This window comes from Oryzias melastigma, linkage group LG20 (genome assembly GCF_002922805.2).
Source record: "Oryzias melastigma strain HK-1 linkage group LG20, ASM292280v2, whole genome shotgun sequence".
Taxonomy (NCBI): Eukaryota; Metazoa; Chordata; class Actinopteri; order Beloniformes; family Adrianichthyidae; genus Oryzias; species Oryzias melastigma.
The window spans coordinates 25814119-25839123 of NC_050531.1; the positions used below are offsets into that span (position 1 = coordinate 25814119).

The window sequence follows — 25005 nt, forward strand, 5'->3', positions numbered from 1 at the left end:
TTGACCAAACACCAATATTTTTTAAAAACATTTTATTTGGGTTTCAAATATTTATGGCCCCAATTCTGCTCCATACTTTGAGTTTAACTCAATTTTGAGTGAAACTCAATTTAAACATGTCCTGAAAAATTTGGGCAGATTTTTATAGACTATTCTGTTTTCTGAAATCCTGTTTTTGTGGGTTTTACGAGCTGGAACTTCAATTTATGTTAAACTAAACATTTCATATTTTATGGAAGTTATTTTTAATGGATTTATAGAAATGAAAATACTTTTCCATGGTATTGTAGTTTTTTGGAAAATGTCCTTGTCAGCCTCCATTAGTTTGTGACATTGTGTGTGTTTCACCGAGCAGCTCAGGAGTTCAGCTCTGAAGTCTCTGGATCTGAAATTTAACAACATCCAGGCAGACGGAGTGGAAATCCTCGCCAACAGCCTGAAGGTCGGTCTCTCTTCCAACTGCCAGCCACAGCTGAGTGTTTCCCTGACATTTCATTCAAACTGTAGGAAGCAAATTAGGTTGCATTTCTTCATTACTCAGAAGTTATGTTTAAAGAGCAAAGTACACAGGAATCATATGACATCCTCTTGTGACACTGTCACCACACTGAAAGTATATTGAAAAATATGTAACCATGTTGTTAAAAAAACCTTGCAGGGGCAACATGCTTTCTGTATACTGTAAGAAATAAAATGGCCAGTGTTTGTAGAAGGGCGGACTGTTTAAAACAAATACAAAGGAACTTTAATAGGAAAACAAGGCCTGGACACCTGAAGCAGGAAAAGACTGTCAAGGAAGGGGCGGGGCAGAAAAAGGAAGCGAGGTGTACCACAGGAAGACAGAGTCTGGAGGAGGAAGAGAGGAGAAGGCCTGAGGATTCTCCCCCCCGACGTCCAGAGCCATTCTGTGGTTACCTGCTTTTCGCCACCGGATTACCTTTTTCCTTTCTGTGAATGGATCATCACATGGGTTTTTGCTTTCCATTTTTTCTTAGTTTTTTTCCCATTGGATGCCAACTTCACAGACTTGGACAGAAACCGGTGAGACCGAGCCTGTTTATTTCTTTTGGATTTTGCTACGCGTAGCCGGGACTGAGAAAAAGAACTGATCAATTTGAGAGACAATATTGAGTATTGTGTACATTCCTGCTTGTAAATGTGTTAATTGGTGGTGGACCTGTTAATTGAGAATTTGTTTGGGGCGTGGTTAAGGGTAATATGAATACACCAAAGGCAAACTTAAAGTGAGACTGTTGCAGAGTTTTTTTTTTTTATGTGTTATGTTGAGGTTGCTTATACATTCAAGCAGTTAAAGTGCTTATGCGTACTCTTTCTCTGTGAGAGAGCAGAGAAAGTTGTTACACTCTCATATTAGCTGGCAGCCTGTGCTAGTGACCCTGAATGCTGCTGGTTTCCACATCTGTTTTTAATGTTTGTGTCAGATTTTAATCTTTTTTTTTTTTTGGTGGAAGTTTCTGTTCCTGGAGTGTCAGGTGTGTCTGACTGATGACAGCGGTCTTCCTGTGTGCAGAGCAACAGCAGCCTGCTGTCTCTCAGCCTGTCCGGTAATCAGTTCGGGGACCGAGGGGGCGTGCACGTGTCCAGCATGCTGCAGGTCAACAGCACGCTGCAGCTGCTGCAGGTGTCTGACTGCAACCTGGTAATTGCACAGACTACGACTGCCACGATTAGTCGACTAATCCACTTTTAAAAAAATCAACGAGTAATTTAATAGTCGATTAGTCGTTACTTTATATTATACGGAGTCAAAGTGCAGTAAAGTTGAAATTTATAATAGCATTCTGCTAATTTTTTTTGACTATTTTGGCTAATTTGGAGTTTAGCTAATATTTCAGCTACATCCTAGCTGTCTTTTGTAATTTAGGCTTTTTTCAGTATTTTAGGGTAATTTGACATTTAGCTAATATTTTAGCTGGCTTTCAGCTTCAGCGATTTTAGCTATCAATTTCAGCATCTTCAGTGACCAAATTCAGCTTACAGCATTCACACTAGCATTACAGCAGGTAATGCTATATATCTAGCTTTTAGTTAGTTTAAATCTAGTAAAGATGTGTGCTTCACATCCACTTTGGGCATGACTCGACGGTTTGTGGCAGCACTAGCGCAGAATCTCTGCCTCCTGGAGTGGCTCCAGCAGTTCTCTGAGCTCTCTTCTGATCCTGCAGGCCGACCGGAGCGTGGCAGCGCTCGGCGTGGCGTTGAAGCACAACACAGCGCTCCAGGCCCTGGACATCAGCCGGCCCCTCCTCTTCAGCCAGCAGGTAGAGACGGTGGGATCAGAAGATCAGAGCTGGAGGGGTCCGTTCACTCATGGGTGAGCCCCCCTCAGGAGGAGTGGGCCATGCACTTCTCTCAGATGCTGACGGTGAACCGCAGCCTGCTGGAGCTCCACCTGGGGAGGACGGGGCTGACGGACACTGGCATGGAGATGCTCGCTGAGGGTCTGAGACAGAACCACAGCCTGCGCTGCCTGGACCTGCGCTGGTGAGAAAGGCCGACCCTCACCTCCATCCTCCTCTTCCTCTTCATCTGATTGTATTTCTGGATGCCACAGCAACCATGTGACCCGTGACGGCGCGCACCATCTGGCTGAAGTGCTGAGGCAGAATCCGACCCTAGAGGTCATCGATCTGTCGTCCAATAGGATAGAAGACGAAGGCGCGGCTCACCTGAGCGAGGCGATAGCCACACCTGGCTGCTCCCTGAAGGAGTGAGTTCTGCAGGTTTCTCTGCTTTTACAAGAACTTACAGTTAAAGTTTCTGTCTTTTCAGTGAGGAAGGGAGTGTATTTAAAGTTTTCTTTTTTTAAAAGATGATTAGTTCTTTTTCTTAGGAGTGAAAATGTTTTTTATTTCTTAGATCAACTTTAAAACTTGATCAAGTCCTAGAATGAAAGTTAATCAAATACATTTTGCATGTTTGAAAATTAGGATTTAAATTGATCCATGAGCTTTTCTATGGGGTTATTTATTTGAAATTATACATTTAGCTGACAAACTATTTAATATTATCAAATTGAATATTTACTTTGCACATTAAATATTTATATTTCTAAATAATTAGTTCTCTTAGTAAATATTTAGTGAAAAATACATATTTAGCTTGCATCTAAATATAATGTTTTAAACAAAATATTTAATTAAAAACTCAATATTTTGTAAAAAAAAAAAAAAAAAAACAGAATATTTAATTAAAGATAAAATATTTAAAAAATTTAGCTTGTATCTAAATAGTTAAAAACTAAATAGTTTAAAATTAAATATTTAGATTGGATCTAAATATTTAGTTAAAAACTATTTTTTTTACTAAATATTTAGTTTTTGACTATAAATCTGGATCCATTCATTTAGTAAGATAACTAAATATTTAGTTTTTAATTAAATATTTAGTTAGATAACATATAATTAAATAGTTAGTTATAAGCTAGATAAATAATTTTAAAAAACATTTAGCTTAAAATTGAATATTTAGCTTGCTGACTAAATATTTAGTTAGTAAATGTAACATTTATAAATACATGAATATGAAAATATGCATTTGAAAAACGAGAACTGTTTTATATCCAAAAACATTCATGTCAAAATTTGACTTCTCAGATTTACAAATGTCACCCCAATACTCAACACTGATCCTATTTAGACACGTCTACCTGTAGCAGTGGATATGAAGAAGTTCCTCATTCTGATGGTGTAAATGTTCTGCCTCTCTGTCAGGCTGTCTGTCAGCAGGAACTGCATCAGGACGGAGGGTCTGCTGTCTTTGGCTCAGGCGCTCAAACACAGCCCGACTCTCACACACCTCTACATCTGGGGAAACCACTTGGATGAGCCGGTCTGTCAGGTAAACTGCTCACTTCTTCTCTCAGCTGGAGGCAGCACATGCAGGAGCTCTGCTGCTTCCCTCAGGTCTTCTCCGAGCTCCTCTCCAGCGGTCGACTGCTGCCCCAGCGCACAGACGTCAGCCCGTACCAGGTGGACGGACAGCTTTTCCTCGCTGAGGTCTTCCAGGGTCTAAGGACGCAGATTTGCTCCATAGAGGAGACAGCAGCTTGTTCTTCTGCAGCTCTGCTCTCAGAGGTCAGGGGGTCCACATCTAAATAAACCATATTTGCTGAACTCGCCTTTTTGTAGATTTGATTGCAGCAGGTTGAAGGAGCCTGGCATCAGAAAGTGAAAGGGTTCTGTCCAGCTCCTCTCAGCACCAAAGTCCCGTCCATCAGAAACTCATATGAGCTCTGGTCTGACAAGCAGCAGCTTCAAAGAGGAGCAAAACCTCTGAAAAACGAGAAACATAATTTCTCACACAAAACACACGTTTATGTTTTTAATGGGTAAGCAAACACTAAATAACGTTTCTTGTCTGTTGACCTTTAAAAATGGGCTTTGAAACTACAGTCTGTTTGTCATTGACAGATTTTTGACAAATTAAAATAAACTTAATTCTTGAAAATATAATCCAAAAACGTCTGTGTGCTGCCCCCTACAGGTTGAATTGAGATATTACATTTGGATTTCATGATTGGTCAAACCACTTTTGTCCCACATCCTTTCAGAAGTCCATGTCATGATCTGCAGCTCCAGTAATGAGAACAGTCCTGTTCTCAGCTCCGCCCCTCAGACTGGATTTTCACATTTCAGCTGTGGGCGGAGTCAGCCTCCAACTTCCCTGTTTGGTTACCCTTTAACCTTGACTAAATGACTACATTTATCCTCCAAGACTTGTTTGCATTAAAACATGATCCTTCATGCACACTGCGGTCAACAGGAGCTGTCATTTTCTCCCTTTAGCTCACACGTCAAAGTCAAGGCCCGGGGGCCGGATCCGGCCCTCGGGTAATTTTATCCGGCCCTCCTCCATTTTATTGTTATTAATGGCTCGATGTTATCTTGCTCTTGTTTTTAACTTGTATAATTCTGAAAAAATATATGTTTATGGAGATTAAAGTATTGAAACTTATTTAAGATTTAAGTTGATTTATTCTGGAATAATATTCCTGCCTTTTTATTATTCATGATTATGATAAAAAGTTATGGTTTTAAAAATGTAATAATTTAGTTTTAGAGTGTTCAATAAATGTTTATCCAGATTTTGGACCCTGTGTGATGGAGTTTGACACTCCTGATTTAGACAGAAGATGCTTCATCCTCATCAGCTGAATCACAGTCTGAAGTCAAATCAAATGTGAGGAACTTTATGTTCACATAAAAACTGTTTCCAACTTCCTTTGATGTTTCACTCAATCATTTTGATTCCTTCTCTCCAATAATGTCATGGATTGGATTTTCCCTGTGATTACATTTAACTAAAATCGAGGTAAAGGAAATTTGGAAAAGTGTTGGAGTCCTGCAGGTGATGGAGGAGGACAGGCGTGGTTCCTGGTCGTTGGGGGCCGGCCTTCACTCCTCAGGTGTGTCGTGACCGCTCGACTGAAGCGTGGAGTCTGTAACGTCTGAATCCCACTCCACCAAGAGAGCTCTGTTCTTGGTGCCGTGGCTGAGCCTCCTTCTCTCCTGGGACGTAGCGGTCCACCGCTGCAGTGCCAGCCGGGTCAGCGCCGGCATCTGAGGCAGGGCGCGGATCAGAACGGGAAGCCAGGCGCTGCAGGAAGCAGACGCTGACGGCCTCAGGCTCAGGTCCAGGTCCTCCAGCGAGGCCAGACCTCCGGCTGCCAGCACGGCCGACCAGCCGTCATCGGCCACCGAGCCGTTGTAGGACAGATCCAGAACTCTCAGAGAGGACAGGGAGCCGCGCCGGCAGACGGCAGCTGCACAGACACAAACACATCTCTGTTCAACCCAGAGACAAAACATGTCATCCAGGTTTATAACAACCACTGAAACATTAACATCAAAGTTTAGGTGAAACTAGTCAAGTTAAACTAAAATAAGTAGACATTTTTAGAATAAGTCATTTTCAGGAAACAAAAAAATCTTTAGACGTTGAGTGTTTGCTCCAGAACTGTTTAGTGGGGAACTTTCTTTAAAGAACTAATGGAAACTGAATCCCTGAAGTCCTAAAAACTGTTTTAGCATCTTAACAAAACCAAGTTACTTTGAAATAATAATTAACATAAATTCATTATCAATTTTCTTCCTTAGTGCTTGTAAACAGCAAAGAAATGTAAATATTTTGTTCAGCTTCCAGTCTTAGTTTTGAAACATACAAATAATAGCAGGTAAACATAAAAATAAATAATTATATCGTAATATTTAAATTTCTCTACAAAAAGGTGCTTTGAATTATTCAACTTTAAGCGAAGGATTTAAAACCTTTTCATTTTAAAAGTATCCCAAAGGGGAGTTTTTTTTACTAACTTCAGTTTGAATTTTCTTGAAAGTAATATAATTTATTTTTGTTGCGGAGCCACTAAAATAAATTTTCAGTCTTTCTTTCATTTATTTTTTCAGTATATAAATGAATATTTTTTATGGAAGCGTTTGTGACTCCTTCAAAATAAAAGTCAATCCTGGAAATGCCTTTTCATTTTCAAAACGAATCTGCATTACTTGTCTCTTAAATTAAATAAAACAGCAAGTCTTCAGGCTTCATTTCCGTTTTCTTCTTCATCATCGCTCATTCGGTGACACAATTAAAGTGACAAAGCCAAAGCAGAATGCTTTTTCGTTTTCACATCTCGCCGCGCAAAAAGTGTCTCTTAAATGACTCAGCAGCTCCAAGGTGCGGACCACGTTGATGTCATTGCTCACGCTTTTCAGTTATGAGTCACAAACGCTATCAAAGTTTTCAAAGTGGTCAAAGTTTTCATGAAACCTTTTTTTTCATGAATAACAGTGAACAGACAGCATTCCAGTTTACATTCTTCCTTCTGTTTCCTCTCTGAGTCTAGTGTTTAACAAAGGATGCCTACACATCATCATAGTACGATTGCAGAAAAAGCTCCCATCATTTTTAAGATTTTGAGATGCATTAAGATTCAAATTTTAACACAAAAACTTGTTAAAATGTTGGTTTGGCAGAACATTTACATTTAGATATCCCTTGTTTCAAATGTGCTCCACAAATAAAATGTTTGCTTTAACATTTGAAACAAAAACTACAAGAAATAAAGACTGTTTTATAAACCAAAAAGTTGTAGGAGTTTCTGAAGATCTTCATGGCTTCGTAAGTCAGTCATTCAAATATTGTTTTTTGGTTACAACTTGAAAATAAACATGTTTCAATCAAGATAGGGATAAAAACTATTGAAACTTAAATGATGTTTCTGAGTCTGTTACCGAGGTGATGCAGGTCGTCGGCGCTGAGCTGGCAGCTGCTGAGGCGGAGCTCCACGATGACCGACGGCTGCAGCGCGTCCAGCAGCAGCGCCAGGCGACCGCCGACCACTTTACACCAGGAAACGTCCACGCTGCGCAGGTGAGGCACCGCCAGAGCTGAGGCACACCAGAGGAAAGTTACCTGTACCTCCATCCATCTGTTCATCCCGATTCTTCACTTCACTTGTGTGTTTTGTCTCATCAGGATAATCACCGTATTGGTCACAAGAGCAAAAAATGTCTAATCAAGAATAAGAAAACCAAAAATAAGTTGCTCTGGAGTGTAAGTCGCACTTTTAGGAGAAAAGTCTGTTGTTTCAGAACAAATCTGCCGAGCCCAGTGAAGCTAAAAGGATAAATTAACTAGATATGTAGCATTACCTGTGATAATGCTAGTGTGAATGCTGCAAGCTGAATGTGTCAGCTGAAGATGATAGAGTGCATAACCGAAAATGCTAAAACTGATAGCTTACAAAAAATGCTGAAGCTCATTGCTGAAAATGCTGAAGCTGAAAGCTTCCTAAGATATTGGCTAAATTCCAAATTTGCCAAAAAAAACTAGTAAAATGTCTAATTTTGCCAAAACAGCTAGCATATTGTTAAGAAATATTGGCTAAACTCCAAATTAGCTTAAAGAACTGGAAAAATGTCTAAATTAGATTTAAATCAGCAAGAAAAATGTTAATAATATTGGCTAACCTCCAGATTAGCCTTAAAAACTGGAAACATGTCTAATCTTAATGAAACAGCAAACTTAATGTTAAAATATTAGCTTAACTCCAGATTAGCCTAAAAAAACTGGAAAAATGTCTAAATTAGCCAAAACAGCTATGCAAAAATAAAAGCAAAACTTCAAATTAGCCTAAAAAACTGTTAAAATGTCTGATGTTTGCCAATATTTTAGCATATTGCTAAAATACATTATATTTAATATATTAATATTTAAATAAAATCTATTTTATTTAAATATTTTAGCCTATTGCTAAAATATAAGATAGACTAATGTTTAGCCGAAAAATGTCTAAATTGGCCAAAAACAGCTAGAATGTTACTAAAGTAAATGCTAAACTCAAAAAAAAAAAAAAAAAAAAAAAACAGTAGTTGCTGAACATTTTAAAGTTTGAATTTTGTCTGACTGAAGGTTTATGCAGAAGTTCACAAGTTTTAAAGTGCTCAAAGTTTTTCAAGGATTTGAGAAATTTCTCAGGGCATATTTTGTTCAATATTTCAAAAACTATAAAGTTAATGAATACCAAAAGTACAATCAGTAATGTTCTGAACGAGCTGAACGTTTTGAAGCCAAGATTGCTGAAAGCACTGAAAGTGTGATTGAGTTTTTACGTGCCAAAAACCGTACAGAAAGGAGCAGGAGAATCACTATAGTGTGAATGCTGTAAATCATTTACACCATTAAGAAATACAAGAATACTAATCATTTGATCTGTATAAGTAAAATAGCAATGTTGAAAAAGGAAAACAATCAGATTCTCTTCCATGTTTGTTTTGGACGACACTTCTTCTTCTGCCGCTGTCAGTAGCAAATACTTCAGATGCAGTGTCCTCTAGTGGTTGTTAGAGGAAACAACCGTTAAAAGACAGCCAGTGTTTACTGGGAAAATAACAAATATATAACCTTTTAGATGTCTAAAAAACACCACAAATAAGTCTGAGTATAAGTCGCACACCTGGCTAAACTATGATAAAAACTGCAACTTAAACACTGGAAAATACAGCAGATTTTAAAAACACATTTTAAAACAGTTTGGATTTACTCTGCAAACTTCCTGTGTGTTTCTGTGATTGTGTTTACTCAGAGCAGTGAAGGACTCCTGGCTCAGGCTGCAGCTGTTGAGCGGCAGCCGCCTCATCTGGGTCAGTGGGAGGGAGGATACCAGCGGATGGACCACGCCCCCCACCTCCTTGTTGGACGACAGGTCGAGCTGCGTCAGCGCCGTCAGGGTGGGCAGCACCTGGACTGCAGACAGCGGGTCACATGACTGCTGCTGGAGGCTCCAGCTGCAGCTTCTTCTGAGGAGCACTCACTCAAAGCCTCCAGGTCCGCACGCGTGAGCGCGCACAGGTGCAGGTCCAGGCTCTCCAGGTGTGCCACATGAGCCAGGTAGAAGGTGAGGTGGCTCAGTCCTCCGGACAGGTGTTTATTGCAGGACAGGTCCAGCTCTCGCAGGGAGGGGAGGCTGCTCAGGGAGGTGCCTGACCGAGGAAACAACAGGCTCCTCAACATGTGCGGGTGAGGAGATGCATGGAGGAGTCATGCTGGGTAATTTAAGACAAACTCCTGGTTTTGCCATCCTCTAATTATTATTTCATTATAAAGCCGTCATGCTGTAATATTCTGCAGAAACTGTTTTGAAATCTGTGGTGTTTTTCTCCCATGCATACCCTCAGATCACGCATGCTGTACTTTCTGGACACCTTTATGGCAAAATCTATCAGTTCTACATCTTCTTTCAAACATTTGCACATCTGTTCATCATTATGTGGTCTGTAGTTTGTTACTGTCAATGAACTGTTTGGCATTAAATTATGTTGGTTTAAAATCATTTCAACAAAAAAAGAAAAACTTGATTCAGTTGGGAATATAAAGATGATGAGAAGTAGAGAATTTCCCGCTGATTTTCAAAATAAAACACATGAATGGCAAAAAAAAGAATGATCAATATGAATATGATTTTTTTTTCTCTAAATTATGACATTTTCAAACCAATAATCTGGTATCTAAATGACAGATAAAAAATAAAACTGAATGTTTGGTATTTTTGAAAATGAGGAAATGTCCTAAAAGAAATTGAAACCGAATTGAGTTAATTGGTATAAAATATTTAATCATAGTTTTTTTTTTTACACTTTTTCTACAAATTCTTGTAGAGCAGGGATGACAAACCATTGACTGTATATAAAATAATAATATTTTTACAGTCAATGTGTCAAACTCAATCGCACAAGCGGCTAAAATGAAAACCAACCTTAGGTCGCGGGCCGAACAGGATAAACATTTATTGAACACTAAAACTACATTTTTAAAACTGTAACTTTTTAGCATAATTTTGAATAATAAAAAGGCAGGAATATTGTTCCAGAATGAACACATGTGATCTAGAGGGATGCTGATGCTAGATTTGATGACCTCACCTCTGGTTCTTTCATACAGGTCATCCTCCAAAACAATCACAAATTGTTTTCAACCGGCCTTTTCTTTGGCTTCATACTAAACTTTAGTTTTTCTAAAAAACTTCCTCTTCACTTGTTCAGTTTAACTACACAGAACATATGATGAACTCTTAAGCTAAAACAGCTCCATTAGCTCAGGAGTGAGGTTGTCATGGAGACTGCATCTTTGGAGAAGAAAAGTCTCTCACCAAGAGCAGCAAGACTATCTGCAGTCAGACCACAAGCCTGTAGGCGGAGCGTGGTGAGGGGCGTGGCCTGGGAGAGCGAGGCTGCAAATTGATTGAAGGCTGCACCGTTTGAATCCTTTACCAGCTGGGGGTTACAGGAGACGTCCAGAACGCAGAGTCTGGGAAGAGTGGCCACCATTCCCCCTGAGAGCAAGACATCAAACAACCTGAACAAAATCCATCACAGAAGCGGTGGAGCAGTAGTTATTAGACTGAAGTCTGCACCCAATGCTGAGGAGTCTGCCTCTGTGAGCTGACAGGCCACGAGGTGGAGCTCTCTCAGAGGAGGCTGCAGTCTTCCCAGCAAGTTCTGCAGAGCGCCCCCTCCAACACCACTGTTCCAGGACAAGTCAAGGATCTCCAGCAGAGGAGTGCAGCCGAGACCTTCACCTGCACAGGTACACAGCACAGGTGAAGACTGGAACATGCATTCTATCTTACTACCAGCAGAGGGAGCTCTCACTACACAGAAACAACAGCTTAGAAATCAAAAAGATATATATTTTTTAATTATTCACAATGAAGAATACGTTATTTTACACATTCAAGATTAAAAGAAATGTTACCTTTTAATCAAATCTCACAGTTTTTGTTTAACCAAAAAAGATTTGAGGAAATATAAAACAGAGTATTAAGACCACCACGAAAGAAAAAATAAGGTAATAAACGAAAATAAAGTTGTAAAATTATGGGGAAAAAAAGTTCAAATTTTACAAGGAAAATGCTTTTTTATAAATAAAGTTAGTTGTGTAAGCCTCCATCTACATTATGCGCCGACTAAATCCGTCAATGCATTTATGGTGATGCTGTGAGACTTTTGTTTATCATAGTAATCTATGTCCCATAATGCATTTGGACCTCTGCAATTAAAATGCTTACGGTGTAAACTGTGCTCCTGCTGGAAATCTACTCCTGGTGGGCCTTATTCAGTTTCCTGTAAATCAGGAGTGTCAAACTCATCACACAACGGGCCAAAATCCAAAACGCACCTTATGTTGCGGGCCGAACAGGATAAACATTTATTGAACACTCTAAAACTACATTTTTAAAACTTTAAACTGTAACTTTTTAACATAATTATGAACTAGATATATAGAATTACCTACGATAATGCTAGTGTGAATGCTGTAAGCTGAATTTGGCAGCTGAAGATGCTTAAATTGATGGCTAAAAACATTAAAGCTGATAAGTGAAAACAGTGAAGCTGAAAGTTGAAAACGCTTAAGCTGATAGCCAACTAAAATATTAGCTAAATGCCAAATTAGCCTGAAAGATAATTATAAAAAAAAATGTAAGTTAGTCAAAACAGCTAGCATGTCGGTGAAATATTTGCTAAACTCCAAAATAGCCTTAAAAAATCCTATTAAATGCCAAATAGTCCAAAAAGCTAGCAGAATGCCAATTTTTGAAATCGCAACTTTTCAACATAATTCTGAATAATAAAAAGGCAGGAATATTATTCCAGAATAAATCAACTTAAACCTTAAATAACTTTCAATATTTACTCTCCATAAAAATATATTTTGTTAAAATTATACAAGTTAGAAATGAGCGCAAGATAACATCGGGTCATTAATAACAATAAAATAAAATGGCCCCCGGGCCTCGACTTTGACATGTGCTGTAAATTATTTGCAATGTCTTTATAATAAAATAAAGTTTAATGAAAGTCTCCGTATTTCCTAGTATTTGTGAACCAATGCTGAACAAAAGTCTTTTATACTGAAACAAGAAATCAGTTCCTTTTGTTTTGTGTTATTATTTCCATTTTCTAAGTAAACAGACTTTTGCCTCATACATTTATTACTTTAATCTTGTAAAATTACAATTTATGAAGTTATAACTTTATTCTAGAAAAATATAGATTGTTCTAACTCATAAATATTGACTTTTTTCCTCATAATTTTACAACTTTATCCTCGTAAATGCATTGATTATTTATTTTTGTGTTGGGCACAATGCTCATCGTAGAAATAAGACAAATATCCTGAGAGAGGATGAAGCTGTGATGTGTAATCCTGCACATCCATCTGCTCAGCCTCACCCAGAGCGGCTACATCCTCCCCGTCCAGCCTGCAGCCGCAGAGCCTCAGCGTCCTGACCCCGCTCACCAGCTGGAAGTGTGAGGTAATCGCCATCAGACTTCCACCAATCAGGTCATTCCAAGAGACGTCCACCTCCTCCAGCTGCGGGAGAGACTGCAGCAAAGAGGCTGAGGAGCAAAAAGAGAGTGTCTGAATCTCCTCCCTCCTGAGCTGCTGCTGTGACTCAGGTGTGTCCGTACCGAGCTCCAGCAGGTCTGTGGCCGTCAGGTCACAGTGGGCCAGACTCAGGCTGCGGCTGTCGGCCTTCTTCCCCAGCTTCTGGAGGAAGGCACACACTCGCCCCCAGCCCACGTCCCGCTCGCCCTCTGGAGGTGCTGCCAAACACACACGACAGGTTCAAATCCCAGCTGTGTGGAGTCGCATGTTTCCTCTTGGTGTGAATGTGTGGCCCTGCAACACGCTGGCCTTCACCCAACAGTAGCTAGGATAGGCTCCAGCAACCTTGTGATCTTGAAAGGGATTCAGCGGGTTGTGATGGATGGATGGACGCTCAGGAAAAGAGACACAAAGGTTGCAGCAAATATTTGTCAATCTGGCTGAAGGTTCTCTGGACTTGAAGTCTTCTTTGAAATGTTTCATCAATTATCCAAGTGGCTTCATTAGTCGACAACAATTAAGCAATTCAGTGGCTATTATTGATCTGTTACTTTCAAAATAAGACGGGTATGCAGCATTCTGCATCGATTCTGACTCTGTTACTGACGACAAACTAAACAGACGTGTTTAATCATTGTTGATGAAAGATTTCTAAAAGTAACATGAAACATTCAGGTGTTTCCCTGACCTGGACTCGGTCTGGTTTCCTCTCTGCAGTCCGGCTCATCCTCAGGGGTCCCGGTCCCGGTCCGCTCCGAGGTCCAGGACAAGAAGCGGCCCAGTGGCTTCCTGTCTGAGCGCTTCCTGCGGATCTGACTCATGAGGACATCGAGGGGGGAGCGCCTCTGACCAGCTCCATCTCTCCCCTGTGGAGAATCTGACCAAACAGAGATTTCTTTAAAACTGTGATGTCAGAAGAGATTTTACTGATAAAATATAGTTTATGGCTCAATGTTCTGTACTATGACTTAATGCAGAAAGATTCATACAATTCAGACAATAAATAACTTCCTTTGGAATTAATCTGATTCTAACCTAATTCAGTCTATAACTGTCTAGTTAATAGATTAAGTTATTTGACAGTCACAGAAATCTTCATGTTCCACTTACACCTCAGATCTTCTTACCTGCAGCTTCCATTAGATTAAAGTGCAGTTCTGCTCGTGCACGTGAAGTAGTCCCGCAGGTGATCCGGTTTCGGTTTGGCCGAACTTAAAGTACCGAACAGCAGAACCCTCAGAAAGCAGCTCCGTCCATGTAACCACGAGTTACATAGAAAAAACAAAGATCCGTCAATCATTGAACCTTTTCTGCTTTTTCACATCTTTACAGCGCCTGCTGAACACCTGGGTGACGTCACGTCCCGTGCTGGTCAGGTGGCTGAGAAGCCGGAAGTGCAGCGATGTTTACACAAAAAAAACATCCCTCTCTATTTCAAAACCTCAAGAAAGTACAATACGACATCTTAATATTTAATTCATTGATTCTTCTGGTGAAGTTCTATTTACATAAATAGAAACTTAATTTTAAAACAAAATATTTCCCACTATTCGCTAAAGATTTTTTTTAATATATAAATTTAATCTCACACTCGACAGCTATTTAAATGTGTCATTGTTGCATGTATTTGTGTTATCAGCCCCTCTGGCTGTTTGTTATTATCTCTTTATTTCACATTGCACCATAATGGCTCTCTCGTTGGATACTTGCACTTTCTTCAATGCAGTAAAAATAAAATACATTTTTTGATTACAATTTAAAAACTACACCAAATACAGAGGCTATCCTTCATATTTACCTTTCCTTCTTTTTTCCCCAAATAAATTCTACAGTTTGAAACATCCTCAAAGTACATTTTGATGATAAAAACAAGAACAAATAAATCTTTTAGTTTCATAGTTTCAATCAAACCAGTTTTTTGTTAGATCTTTCAGAAAGTATTGGTAATTTTTTTCCAGTTACTTTTCTTCTCCTTTAGTATTGTTTGAATGACTGTATGATTTGATTTTTAGCTTATTAGTTATTGATGACTCTAGTAAAAAGCAAGTCCCCTTACCAAAAATAAGAATACTCAAGTACATTTTAAGCAAACTATTTAAAACTAAAATTAAGATAGTATACTTTTAGTTTACTCTTTAGGTATTTATCAGAGATAAACTTTACGAGTTCATAAGTTCATGTTAAGTAAATTTGGATTATACTTAGAAATACACTGTGAGTCTGAATATATTTTTTCTGTTTATCAATTAAACATTTTGTACACAGCATTAAAAGTGGCGTAGATGTATTCTTGGAAATATATCCAGTATATCAAAAATGTGTTTTAATACACTAATCAGTTAGTCTGTTTAAGGATTTAAGGATCGTATTCTATTTTGTCTCTATCATTTCTATTCATATGTTGGACTAATTTACTGGATCAAGTCAAATGATGTTGATAAACACAATTGTTGCTAAATTTGTTTATCTCCTATTTGCAGCAAAATGGAACCAAAAGAAAATCCATCCAGAATTTTACTTGCCGTGTATTTATCTTTTTCAAAATGATTTTTCTTACCTGATGGTTTTTTTCATATATCACACTAAAACTGTACCAATTTTACATTTCTATTCTGTAGACAATCATTTCCATAATTTGTTTCCTCTGATACTTTTAAATAACCCGTCTCAACTCTATAATATTTTGATAATCAGAATAGAATTTTCTGTGAATATCCTTTTACACAGACTTATAACATGGTTGTGTGTGGATAAAAGGAAGATTTGGGTCGATAAATTCCTGTCATTAAATGAACAGAACATTTTAAATCAGAGAAATCTCTGTTTTCCAAAGACAGATATGCAACATTTGATTAAATTTCAGAAATTCTGCAGTTTTATTGGATTAAAAGTTCCTATTGGCTCTTTGAAAATATAAAACTAAATATTATTGGATCTCAAACGAGTTTCAGTGTTGTTTGAAGCTGCAACAATGAAAGCTTGAACGAAGTGAAGTTGTTTTGAAATTTCTTTATTGAGCTGATGTGCAGCACGGAGCTCCTCTGCTCTGATGGACTCCTGCAGGCAGCAGGCTCGTTCTCCAAGTCCAGAGCTGCTCCTCTGCTCCTGCGCTCCTCTGCTGCAGCTGAACGCAGACACAGAGGAGCAGAGGAGACAGAGGAGCCTCCTGCCCGGGTGTTCTCCTCCTCGTCCTCCATGAGGGTAAATAAAAACAAAATAAACACTAGATGAGTGGAACAGCTGGGAGGTCTCAGTCGTCGTCCACTGTGGGTGTGATGGTCACGCCTCTTCTGATCTGCCCCCAACCAATCAGACTAGGGATGACACAAGCAGATGATTACAAACATGCACAATAAAGGTATTGAAGGTCGTCTTCAGATTATCTGTAGTTTGTTCTCTTTGTCCAAATAAACCAGAGATGTCATTCAAGGGGAGAACTTTTTAAGAATGTTTTCTGAGCTTCCTTCGTACCGCCAGTGTTTCTCCACACGCCGACTCAGAGCGATCTTCTCCCCCACCTCCGTGCACACGGGGTTGGTGAGGACAATCTTGGCCAGATCGGCCTTGACAGCGCTGACGCGGCCACCTGTTGACAACGAGCCGATGTTCACCATCAGGACCTCGTTTTTGGACAGTTTCTGGACCTGCAGGACAGACGAGTGGACAGGTTGACTGCCATATACTATCAAACAAACCAGGACTACATTTCTCAGGATGCACCGCTCACCTTGGCTGCTTTCTTGTCTCCCTCTGTGCGGACTCCCAGCAGCCTTCTGAGTAGGAAGTAGGAGATCTCCAGCTCAGTGAAGATCTCAGGCAGCGCGCCCACCGCCCCCAGAACCTGACCGACCATGCGGTCCGCCCGGCACAGCGTCGGGTCGATCTTTGTACCCACACCTGCACACAGGTACAGCTTTCATGGTTAACGATCTTTTCTTCAAACAGAACCATCATGTAGATCTTCATTCTCTGGAAGAATCTAAAAGCTACCGTGCAGCGCAGCCAACACCGCCAACAGCACCGCGAGCACCTCACCTATCAGGCCTCCGGGCGCGGCGTACTGCAGGTCATTGTGTTCAGCGAACAGAGACACAATCTTGGAGAAGATGGGTTTGCACATCAGCTTTCCTTCCTGGTCTTTGGAGACGATGCCCGGCCGCACCTCGATCTCCTGGCCCACCTGCAGGCCCACCAGGAAACCAAAGGTTTTCAGACTGGAAAGTTCTGTTAGTCCCGACCAAGACGGATCGAGTCGTGAACCTCGAGTCTGGTCTGTAATCAGACTGCCGTCTACCAAACACTTCTGTTTCTAACTAAAGGTCTCTTCAGTCATTGGCCAGGAGTTACGAGGGCGGAGCAAAGCAAGGAGAGACAGAATAATCAGGGTTCCTACATGTTCCTTCAAGTTAAATTCAAGTCTTTTTAAGATGTGACATATGAAAAATTAAGACCAACTTCTATACCTAAACCCCAGCCCTATGAATGAAGAAAAAAACAAATCCTCGTCAGTAACAGAGTAATGTAATCAATTACAGTTCAAACGTCAGTAATTAGATTACAATTACTAGACTACAGAAAACCTTCATTACTAACATTTTGGGGCAGTGAAATGTTGTCTTTTGGTTAAATGAAACAAAACGGATACTAACTAATAATAATAATAATAATAATAATAAAGATAAATGAATAATAAAAAAAAAGAGTACTGATGGATGTGCGCTAAGTCATCGTTTGAGATTGGACGAATCTGTGCAGGCATCAAGAAACTGGAGATATTTGAATATTCCAATTAGTTGAAAACAAAAGCAAATATGTAATTGATTGTTGTGCTAAAGAACTTGATAAATGCAGGGAATGCTCCTCCTTTCTTATTTTCGTCTCCTCGAATTTTAGCTTGTGTATCTTCATCTTCATGCAATCTTCCTCTTGAACGATCTTCCCTGCATTTAGGGCTGTAACGAGTATCCGGGTGCTCGGATACTCGCGACCTGCTCCTGAAAATTAGAGTACGAATATTCGCCATGTCGAAAATCGATAATTTGCGATCTTTATAAATATAGTAGAGTGTAGTAAAATATTATCTTGGGGGGGTGTATTTTTGCTTCTAAATGCAGAATAATGTTGGATTTTAAGTTTATGAACTAAAATAAAGCTGAATGTACTGCGTTACCGTCACCGGAAGTAAATAAATCTTTGTGTCATGAAGCTTCTGGTTTTCAAAGTTAAACTAGCGAGAGCTTTTTTTACGTTCATAAACAAAGACTGAAGTTCCACTCACTGACATAACTTCTGAAAAAAAAAAAATCAGCTTCAACGCCAGAGCTTTAGCTCCAGTGTTTACATTCTTTAGGTAATAGTAACTCTTCAACAGTTAAAGCAATTCAAGTAACTCCAGCAGATTCTGAAGCGGAGAAACGCAGCGTCACTCTGATATGATGTAATCAAGGTGAAAAAGGACTTTCATACGGGCTCTGCACCAATACGTAACGCTTAGAACGTAAAATGTTGAAGAATTTGGAAGATAGAAAACTGTGGAGAACATTTTCAGGTTTTGTATTTAAATGATCCAAAACAGCAGTGATTGTTATGCTTTTTGTTATTTTACTGCTGAACTTAACTAGAAGATTGATTAAAAAAAAGTTTGAATTGACAAACAATTTCTTTCTATTTAAATTTTTGTGTTTTTATCAGTTTTGTTGATTTTGATCTCCTGTTCTAAATATAATATAAATGGTGATTTAATACAAATACACAGTAAGAGACATATTAAAAAGTAAGAATTGTTGTTCTATTCGTAAATCAAAACCTAAGCAATGATCCACAGCCCTACCTGTATTGTTCTTTTTTCAAGGACTTATTTGCAAGTTTCATTTTTTTCCATTGCATTATTGTTTTCTTTTTTATTTATTTTTTGTCCCGTTACAAACTAACCAACAAACACAAACAAACAAGCCTCCAACATAGAAATATTTCTACTTGATTGTGAATGATTTGAGAGTCCCCGGAGAACAAACCAAACGTACCCCATATGGCGAGCATGCTCAGTGTGTTTGTTTAGGGAAGAGACAGAGTTAGCGGATAACGTTAGAGAAGAGATGGACTTACATCGCATTTCGTAGCAATGATAAGACATTAAAACCACAGATTCGAGTGGCTGAGTCGATGAACCGATTTTCTGCTTCACAATCTACTGGAATGATCGCGTTAACGGTTGAAAAGTTCCAGCACGTTAAAGATTTTGTATTTAAGCGTCACTGGCGGCGCCTCAGGTGTTAAAGGGTTAAGTGGACCAGCCTGAACACACCGTGAATCAGAGGTTCTGAACGGACCGAAGCCGCCGGTGAGGATGACGGAGAACCTCACCTTCAGGACTCCCTTCAGGATACTTCCTCCGGCCACGCCTCCTTTCAGATCGTCCACTTCACAGCCGGGCTTGTTCACGTCAAAAGATCTGATGACTGCTCGAACAAGAGAAACACGTTGGCACAAACAAACACAAAGGCAGGAAGTGGCACGAATCTGATCAGCAGGTCTGACCGATGAGTCTGGGCTCCGAAATGAAGTCTCTGACGGGAACGGGGATCTTCTTCACGATGTACTCACACACCACCTCGATGTTGTACTTGAGCTGGGCTGAGATGGGAATGATGGGGGCGCCCTCAGCTACCGTGCCTGCGGAACAAACAGAGTCCTCAGTGATGGCGCCCTGCAGCTGCGGAGTCACTCCGACCCAACAGCGGCTCACCCTGAACGAAGGCCAGGATCTGCTCGTGCTGCTCCTTAGCCTGGCTCTCCTTCACCAGGTCGATCTTGTTCTGGAGGATCAGGATGTGCTTCAGCTTCATGATCTCTATGGCAGCCAGATGCTCCGACGTCTGAGGCTGAGGACACGACTCGTTCCCCGCTGGACAAACACAAGCACAACACAGCAAAGCACTGAAGAAACTTTTACAGAAATCATTCATGCAGGAAAAACCAACAGAAAAACTTTCTGATGACACAAAATCAGTTTTTAAGTCGCCCTATGACATTTTTTCAATTTAAAAAATCATTCCCAGTAGTGTTTTAATTATGATTGTAAAGTTTTTACCCAAAATCCCACAACCTAAATTTCTTAAAAAGAAATTTTTCATGTTGATCTGAAGCCTCTGTTTTCAAAATCTCCTCTGAGGGGGCGTGGCTGTTGGAGCTCCGCCCCTGATCCCCCCTGTCTGATTATGATAGCTCTGTGTCTCACTAGCTGCTACATAAAAACATCCATCAATCTGGGTAATGTCCAGCCGTATGGTTCTGATCCGGATGTCAGCTGGACGAGGAAGTGAAGATCTTCATGGACAGAACTTCCTCCAAAATCCTGATTCTTTCTCCTTCCAGTTCACCAAAGACTCTTTTAGCTAATTCTCCAATGTTTATTGACTGTGATCAATACATTCAATCATTGGTTTCTCAGAGTTCTTGATAAAATAATCAAAGCTAACATCAAAATGCTCTTTCATTGATTTACAATCCTTTCCAACTGCGGTCAAATGAGCCGCCGTTCACATTTCCGTGGTCACATCAAGAAGCTCCGTGGAGTCTGGTGGAGATTTTCCAGCGTTCTCAGTCCTGCTACCGTAAGTATTGGATGAAACTCACACCAAAAATCCAGTGATGCTGATTTGACCACAGAAATGTGAACGGCGGCTCATTTGACTGCAGTCAATGTGAAGATACCATCTTCTCTTCTCCAGAACCTGAACTAGACACTAGGAACAGATGAGGGTTTAGTGCATGTGCAGCAGAGCTGTTGATGGAAAGAAGATCATTCATTCAAACAGAGTCTGTCCAAGACAGTTTGATTGATTTAAAAGGAGAAATACTCGGAAATGAAAAAACTAAATGATTTTTAATTACATTTGTTCTCTTTCAGAAAAAAAATGACACACAGACATGTTATAAACTCTAAATTCATGATTTTCATCGGAGAGAATTTAAAACAAAAATTTAAAAAATTACTTATTTTTCAACAGTGCTAAGATTTGGATTTTAACCAAACCTATTGACTCCGAAATTGTTTTCTGAGAAAACCTGATTTATTGCTTTGTTCAAGAGAAAGGTCAGCAACGTCAGAGCTGGTTAGAAATGATGAGAACTAATTCAGACAGTGAACCAGAGCGGTCCTTCTGCTGAGAACAGGATCCTGAATCCAGCAGCATCACAGCGTGGAGTAGAGACTCTTACCGATGAGCAGCAGAGCTGCGTCCATGACTGCGGCGCCGTTCAACATGGTCGCCATCAAAATGTCGTGACCGGGACAGTCCACGAATGACACGTGCCTGCAGGAGGGGGAGGAAGCTTTGAGTCTGTTCTCCTCAGCTTTCACTCAATCTATCCATCATTTCATAGAAGTTTCAAATGTAAACAGAAAGGACGATCGATCCAAGATCAGTCTGTTTCTGTTAATAGAATCAAATAGACCTTTATCATTCAAAATGAAATAAATCTAACTGATCTTGGCAAATACCATTTGGATTGAGGCAGTATATGCTTGTTTTACTATAACATTACAACATACCAAGTGGCTGAACTTTCTCAAACTAAAATATGAACGTATTTGACATTCTAGTTTATTTGTTTGTTTGATCACATTTTTAATTTATTATCTCGAAGAAATAAAAGGAATCTGGAAAACTCCAAAGTTCAGTAGCAGCCATTTATCTCTGAGTCACACTGGTGGAAGTTTGGATAAAGATGTTCTGATCCATTTTAGGTCAGAGAATCGGATCGTTCAAAACGAACCAAAATTGACTATATGAATGGAATTGTTAAAATTACTTGATATACTTAATAATAATTGTTATTGTTGCCGTGGGGTGGGGGTGGGGGGGGTTGTCTCTAAATCATTTTATGACTGTAACAGTGATGATTAACCTCTAAAAACGACATTAGTGGCAGAAATTCAAATTCAGTTTTGGATTCAGTCAATGAGTTCCGCCTCACCTGACCAGCTTGAAGTGTCCTTTGGTTCCTGGGATGTCTGTGGGAAACTCATCAGGAGTGCTGCTGCCGCACGACCGGTAGCACTCCGGTCTGGGACAGCTGGGGTCGTCCAGCTTGTAGACCTGCAACAGGCGGGAGAAGAGGGGGTGGGTGGGTGAGGATGGGGCTCTGGAGTCTGGATGGAGTGTGAAGGAGAAACCGTCCAGCTTCCATACTGTCAGGAAGCAGAAGAACACTACACGCCGTAGAGCCCGCTCAGCTTTGTTCCAGTCCTTTAGAACTCATCTTCACTGAACAGTGCTGACTTTTCCATCTTGAAGCCGTTTACTAAACCGTTTGTTTTTCCTCACCTTGGCATTTGCATATCCTAACTTGATGGTGATGTTCCTCTCCAGCTCGTTCTTGAAGCGGACAGTGTGAACCCCAGAAATGGCTTTAACCACCGTGGACTTTCCGTGGGCCACATGACCGATGGTGCCTGAGGTGGAGACAACAACAAAGGACTCAGAACCACCTGGGTTTCATTTTTCACCAACAGAAGTTTCAAAGCGGGTCGCTTGGTTACCGATGTTGATGGTGGCCTGTCTGCTGATGATCTCTGGAGAAAGAGGCGTCAGGGTGGACACATCCTGCCGAGAGAGCAAACCGTGAGAGCCTGAACGCACCACAGTGGGACGGGGTTTGAGACTTTATTCTAGCCGAGAGAGCCACGGCCTCAGTCTCAGAGGTGCTGGTTCTAATCCCAGCAGAGGTCCTGCTTAAACTATGTCAGCTGCAGCAAAGTGAACTCCAGTCACTACTGTTACAGGAAGAGTAGACTGGTTTGAGGTCATTTATGAGCACAGCTTTAGGAATGCAAACAACCAGATTTTAATGATTCACTTTAGGAGATATTTACACAAATTTATCTGCTTTTCATCCTGAATTTAACAAAAACAAAAACATGATTCTTTTCTTTTCATGAAACCATTTTAGATCAGGCATCATTTTAGAAACCCACAGAATGAACCAAAAAAGCCAACAAAGAGCCCAAATCTAAAGGGTTTATCACCTATAATCGCACCTTTCCTCTGAGAAACGACCAACAACAGCTGATTTATTTATTAATATGTTATACTTTTATTTTTCTACACTATAGTGTCAGCAGATATGCATTAAATACCGTGGGAAGTTCTAGAAAACAGGAAATGGGAGCAGGCGCAACCCTTCCGTTCACTTTGGCTTGTTTACATTAAAAGTGGGGTCATCTGGACCCTACAAGACAGTGCGCCGAACTTTTTTTTTATCATTATCATTGCAACTTTGTCCACATTTGTCATGGAAGGAATCACACATCAATATGTGGTTGGAGTCATCTGGACCCCAAAGAGAGCAGAAGGGTTAATCTGTCCGCCCACAAATGATTTCTAATGAATTCCTGCTCCTCTGCAGAAACTATGTCCTGGAAAATGACAGTTTTTTTTTTTTAAATCTTGGCTAAAATCAGCATGATCCTCGTTAATAGACCTGTCGGGACATGTTTACAATAGATGATGGGACTTTAAAGGTCTCTGAGGATGCGAGCTGCTCTTGATCTGAATGTTAAGTTTTTGGCTTCATCTGACTGATCTGATTGATCCTCCTTTGGATGCAGGCTGTGGTTCCTCTCCATCACATCCTGACTGCTCCTGTTGGAGGTTTTCCCTGAACACTAATTACTACATTAATCACAGTAATACCTCACCAGGTAACATTTCAATATGATATCCATTTGATACATTTTCATTCCAAAACAAAGTCAATTTGGTTATACAACACGGTACGCCTGTGGAATTGATTAATAAAATTGGAATGTTGGCCAAAGTGAATGAATCCTGAAGATTTTCTAATAAAGAAATCTAAAAATATCTCAACTATTTGGACTTGTGGAAACGGGAAGAAGAGGACTCACATAAACTGCACTGTCACAAATCCCACACGAATATTACGGTCATAAAACCACTAATAACCACTAGTGACGACAAACGGTCTCCTAACGACCACAGGGTGAACGTGAACACAGAGGGCCGGTGGTGAGGAGCTTTCCGCCCGGCCGTGCCTCTGTCATGTGCCGGGTGTTCGCATGGACGCTACGGCGTTGGTTCTCGGGACGTTCTGTGACCCGTTCGTGTAAAATGACCAGCCGACCGGCTCCGACACGACACCCCGAAGCTGCGGGACACACACGAAGAGACTCACCAAAGTGCTGAGGTCCTGTTTAGCCAGGTGAGGCTGACCGAACGTCGAACCGCTTTCATCACCCGCCATCTTGGATGAAAAGGGAACGAGATAGGCGGCTGTGACGAATGCCTGAACAAGTCAGGGGAAAAAAATCCTTTCCGCTAACTCAAAATATAGTTTTCTGCTCAGTATCGTTTATCTTTTACCGGGACCAGAATGAGGCCAGAATCAAAGAATACGATTCACGAGTAATAAATATTTCACTTAAAAATAACTTTAGTTTGGAACCCGCGTGTTGTATCCCAGCGGCACCGACGGGGTCCTTCCTGGACAGATGATGCAATTTATCTGTGCTGGTCCTTAATGCAATTTTATCATGAAGTTACTAATGCACACATATTTTTGGAACGGTTTATCATTGAATGGCACATGTTTAGATCAATTAATTACTGAGATTAAAGGGCACGAATAAACGGTTTCGTGAGTGGTCCCGGTGCGTCCTTTGAAAATGACGTCACAATCTGTAGTACATTTCTAATTTGTAGTCCATTATGTGGGGCATGGATTCTTTTTAATTAACATGATGCTTAAAACAATTGGTTGAGAAAATTATAAAAGATCTGTGATGAAAGAACTGGTGGGGTGTTTAAGACATTTAAAAAACTCACCTTGGATTAATGGTCTAACAGGAGAATTTTATGAAACTTTAATCACAAACTTTCCCTTTTTTGGCTGTTTGGAGAATTCATTGGAAAAGGCTAACTTTCTTCAACCATGAAAGAGGACATCACTTTAACTCTTGAATCAATTAAGTTAAATTACAAAATGAATTATGGAGACCCTCTAGTTTAATCGACAATGATACTAAATTATTTGCTCTTATTTTTGCCAGAAGACTTAGGAGCGGGCCGATGC

The 25005-nt window shown here is 40.2% G+C and overlaps 3 protein-coding genes and 1 long non-coding RNA gene across 5 annotated transcripts in view; 2 read left to right on the forward strand and 2 right to left on the reverse strand.

The window, feature by feature from the left end:
• Nucleotides 1-4136, forward strand: part of LOC112158970 (leucine-rich repeat-containing protein 34) — a 6666-nt gene extending 2530 nt beyond the window's left edge. For both annotated transcript variants that reach the window (XM_024292706.2, XM_024292707.2), the window contains exons 4-10: nucleotides 356-442; nucleotides 1532-1660; nucleotides 2187-2282; nucleotides 2351-2505; nucleotides 2576-2731; nucleotides 3735-3861; nucleotides 3927-4136. In XM_024292706.2, coding sequence (XP_024148474.1) covers nucleotides 356-442; nucleotides 1532-1660; nucleotides 2187-2282; nucleotides 2351-2505; nucleotides 2576-2731; nucleotides 3735-3861; nucleotides 3927-4121 — 945 coding nt within the window. In that variant the 3' untranslated portion in view covers nucleotides 4122-4136. The remainder of the gene's footprint in view (nucleotides 1-355; nucleotides 443-1531; nucleotides 1661-2186; nucleotides 2283-2350; nucleotides 2506-2575; nucleotides 2732-3734; nucleotides 3862-3926) is intronic.
• An 890-nt stretch (nucleotides 4137-5026) lies between these two features.
• lrrc31 (leucine rich repeat containing 31) lies at nucleotides 5027-14745 on the reverse strand. Its single transcript, XM_024292695.2, has 10 exons — nucleotides 14040-14745; nucleotides 13601-13789; nucleotides 12996-13130; nucleotides 12756-12923; nucleotides 10937-11101; nucleotides 10673-10855; nucleotides 9339-9506; nucleotides 9106-9270; nucleotides 7257-7412; nucleotides 5027-5785 (listed from the first exon to the last, which is right to left on the reverse strand). Exons 1-10 carry the CDS (start codon nucleotides 14050-14052, stop codon nucleotides 5418-5420), a joined length of 1710 nt encoding a protein of 569 aa, XP_024148463.1. The 5' UTR covers nucleotides 14053-14745; the 3' UTR covers nucleotides 5027-5417.
• LOC112158984 lies at nucleotides 10986-13864 on the forward strand. Its single transcript, XR_004949892.1, has 3 exons — nucleotides 10986-11122; nucleotides 12750-12838; nucleotides 13630-13864. It is a non-coding gene; the product is annotated as an uncharacterized LOC112158984 (long non-coding RNA).
• A 1160-nt stretch (nucleotides 14746-15905) lies between the features above and the next one.
• Nucleotides 15906-24415, reverse strand: eif2s3 (eukaryotic translation initiation factor 2, subunit 3 gamma). Its single transcript, XM_024292699.2, has 12 exons — nucleotides 24109-24415; nucleotides 22457-22520; nucleotides 22242-22369; nucleotides 21892-22013; nucleotides 21133-21227; nucleotides 19658-19816; nucleotides 19450-19584; nucleotides 19276-19370; nucleotides 16948-17092; nucleotides 16640-16809; nucleotides 16384-16556; nucleotides 15906-16226 (listed from the first exon to the last, which is right to left on the reverse strand). The coding sequence occupies exons 1-12, from the start codon at nucleotides 24175-24177 to the stop codon at nucleotides 16163-16165; spliced, it is 1419 nt and encodes a 472-aa protein (XP_024148467.1). The 5' UTR covers nucleotides 24178-24415; the 3' UTR covers nucleotides 15906-16162.
• Between the last annotated feature and the right edge of the window lie 590 nt (nucleotides 24416-25005).

Coding starts and splice junctions, on each gene's coding strand:
- lrrc31 (XM_024292695.2), bottom strand. Junction 13,131..13,600: donor GGAAACCAGACCGAGTCCAG/GTCAGGGAAACA, acceptor TGTGTTTGGCAG/CACCTCCAGAGGGCGAGCGG. Junction 12,924..12,995: donor CACAGACCTGCTGGAGCTCG/GTACGGACACAC, acceptor TTTGCTCCTCAG/CCTCTTTGCTGCAGTCTCTC.
- eif2s3 (XM_024292699.2), bottom strand. CDS start 24,177: ATGGCGGGTGATGAAAGCGGTTCGACGTTCGGTCAGCCTCACCTGGCT. Junction 16,557..16,639: donor GAGACAAGAAAGCAGCCAAG/GTGAGCGGTGCA, acceptor TCTGTCCTGCAG/GTCCAGAAACTGTCCAAAAA. Junction 16,227..16,383: donor CGTGTGGAGAAACACTGGCG/GTACGAAGGAAG, acceptor TGTCATCCCTAG/TCTGATTGGTTGGGGGCAGA.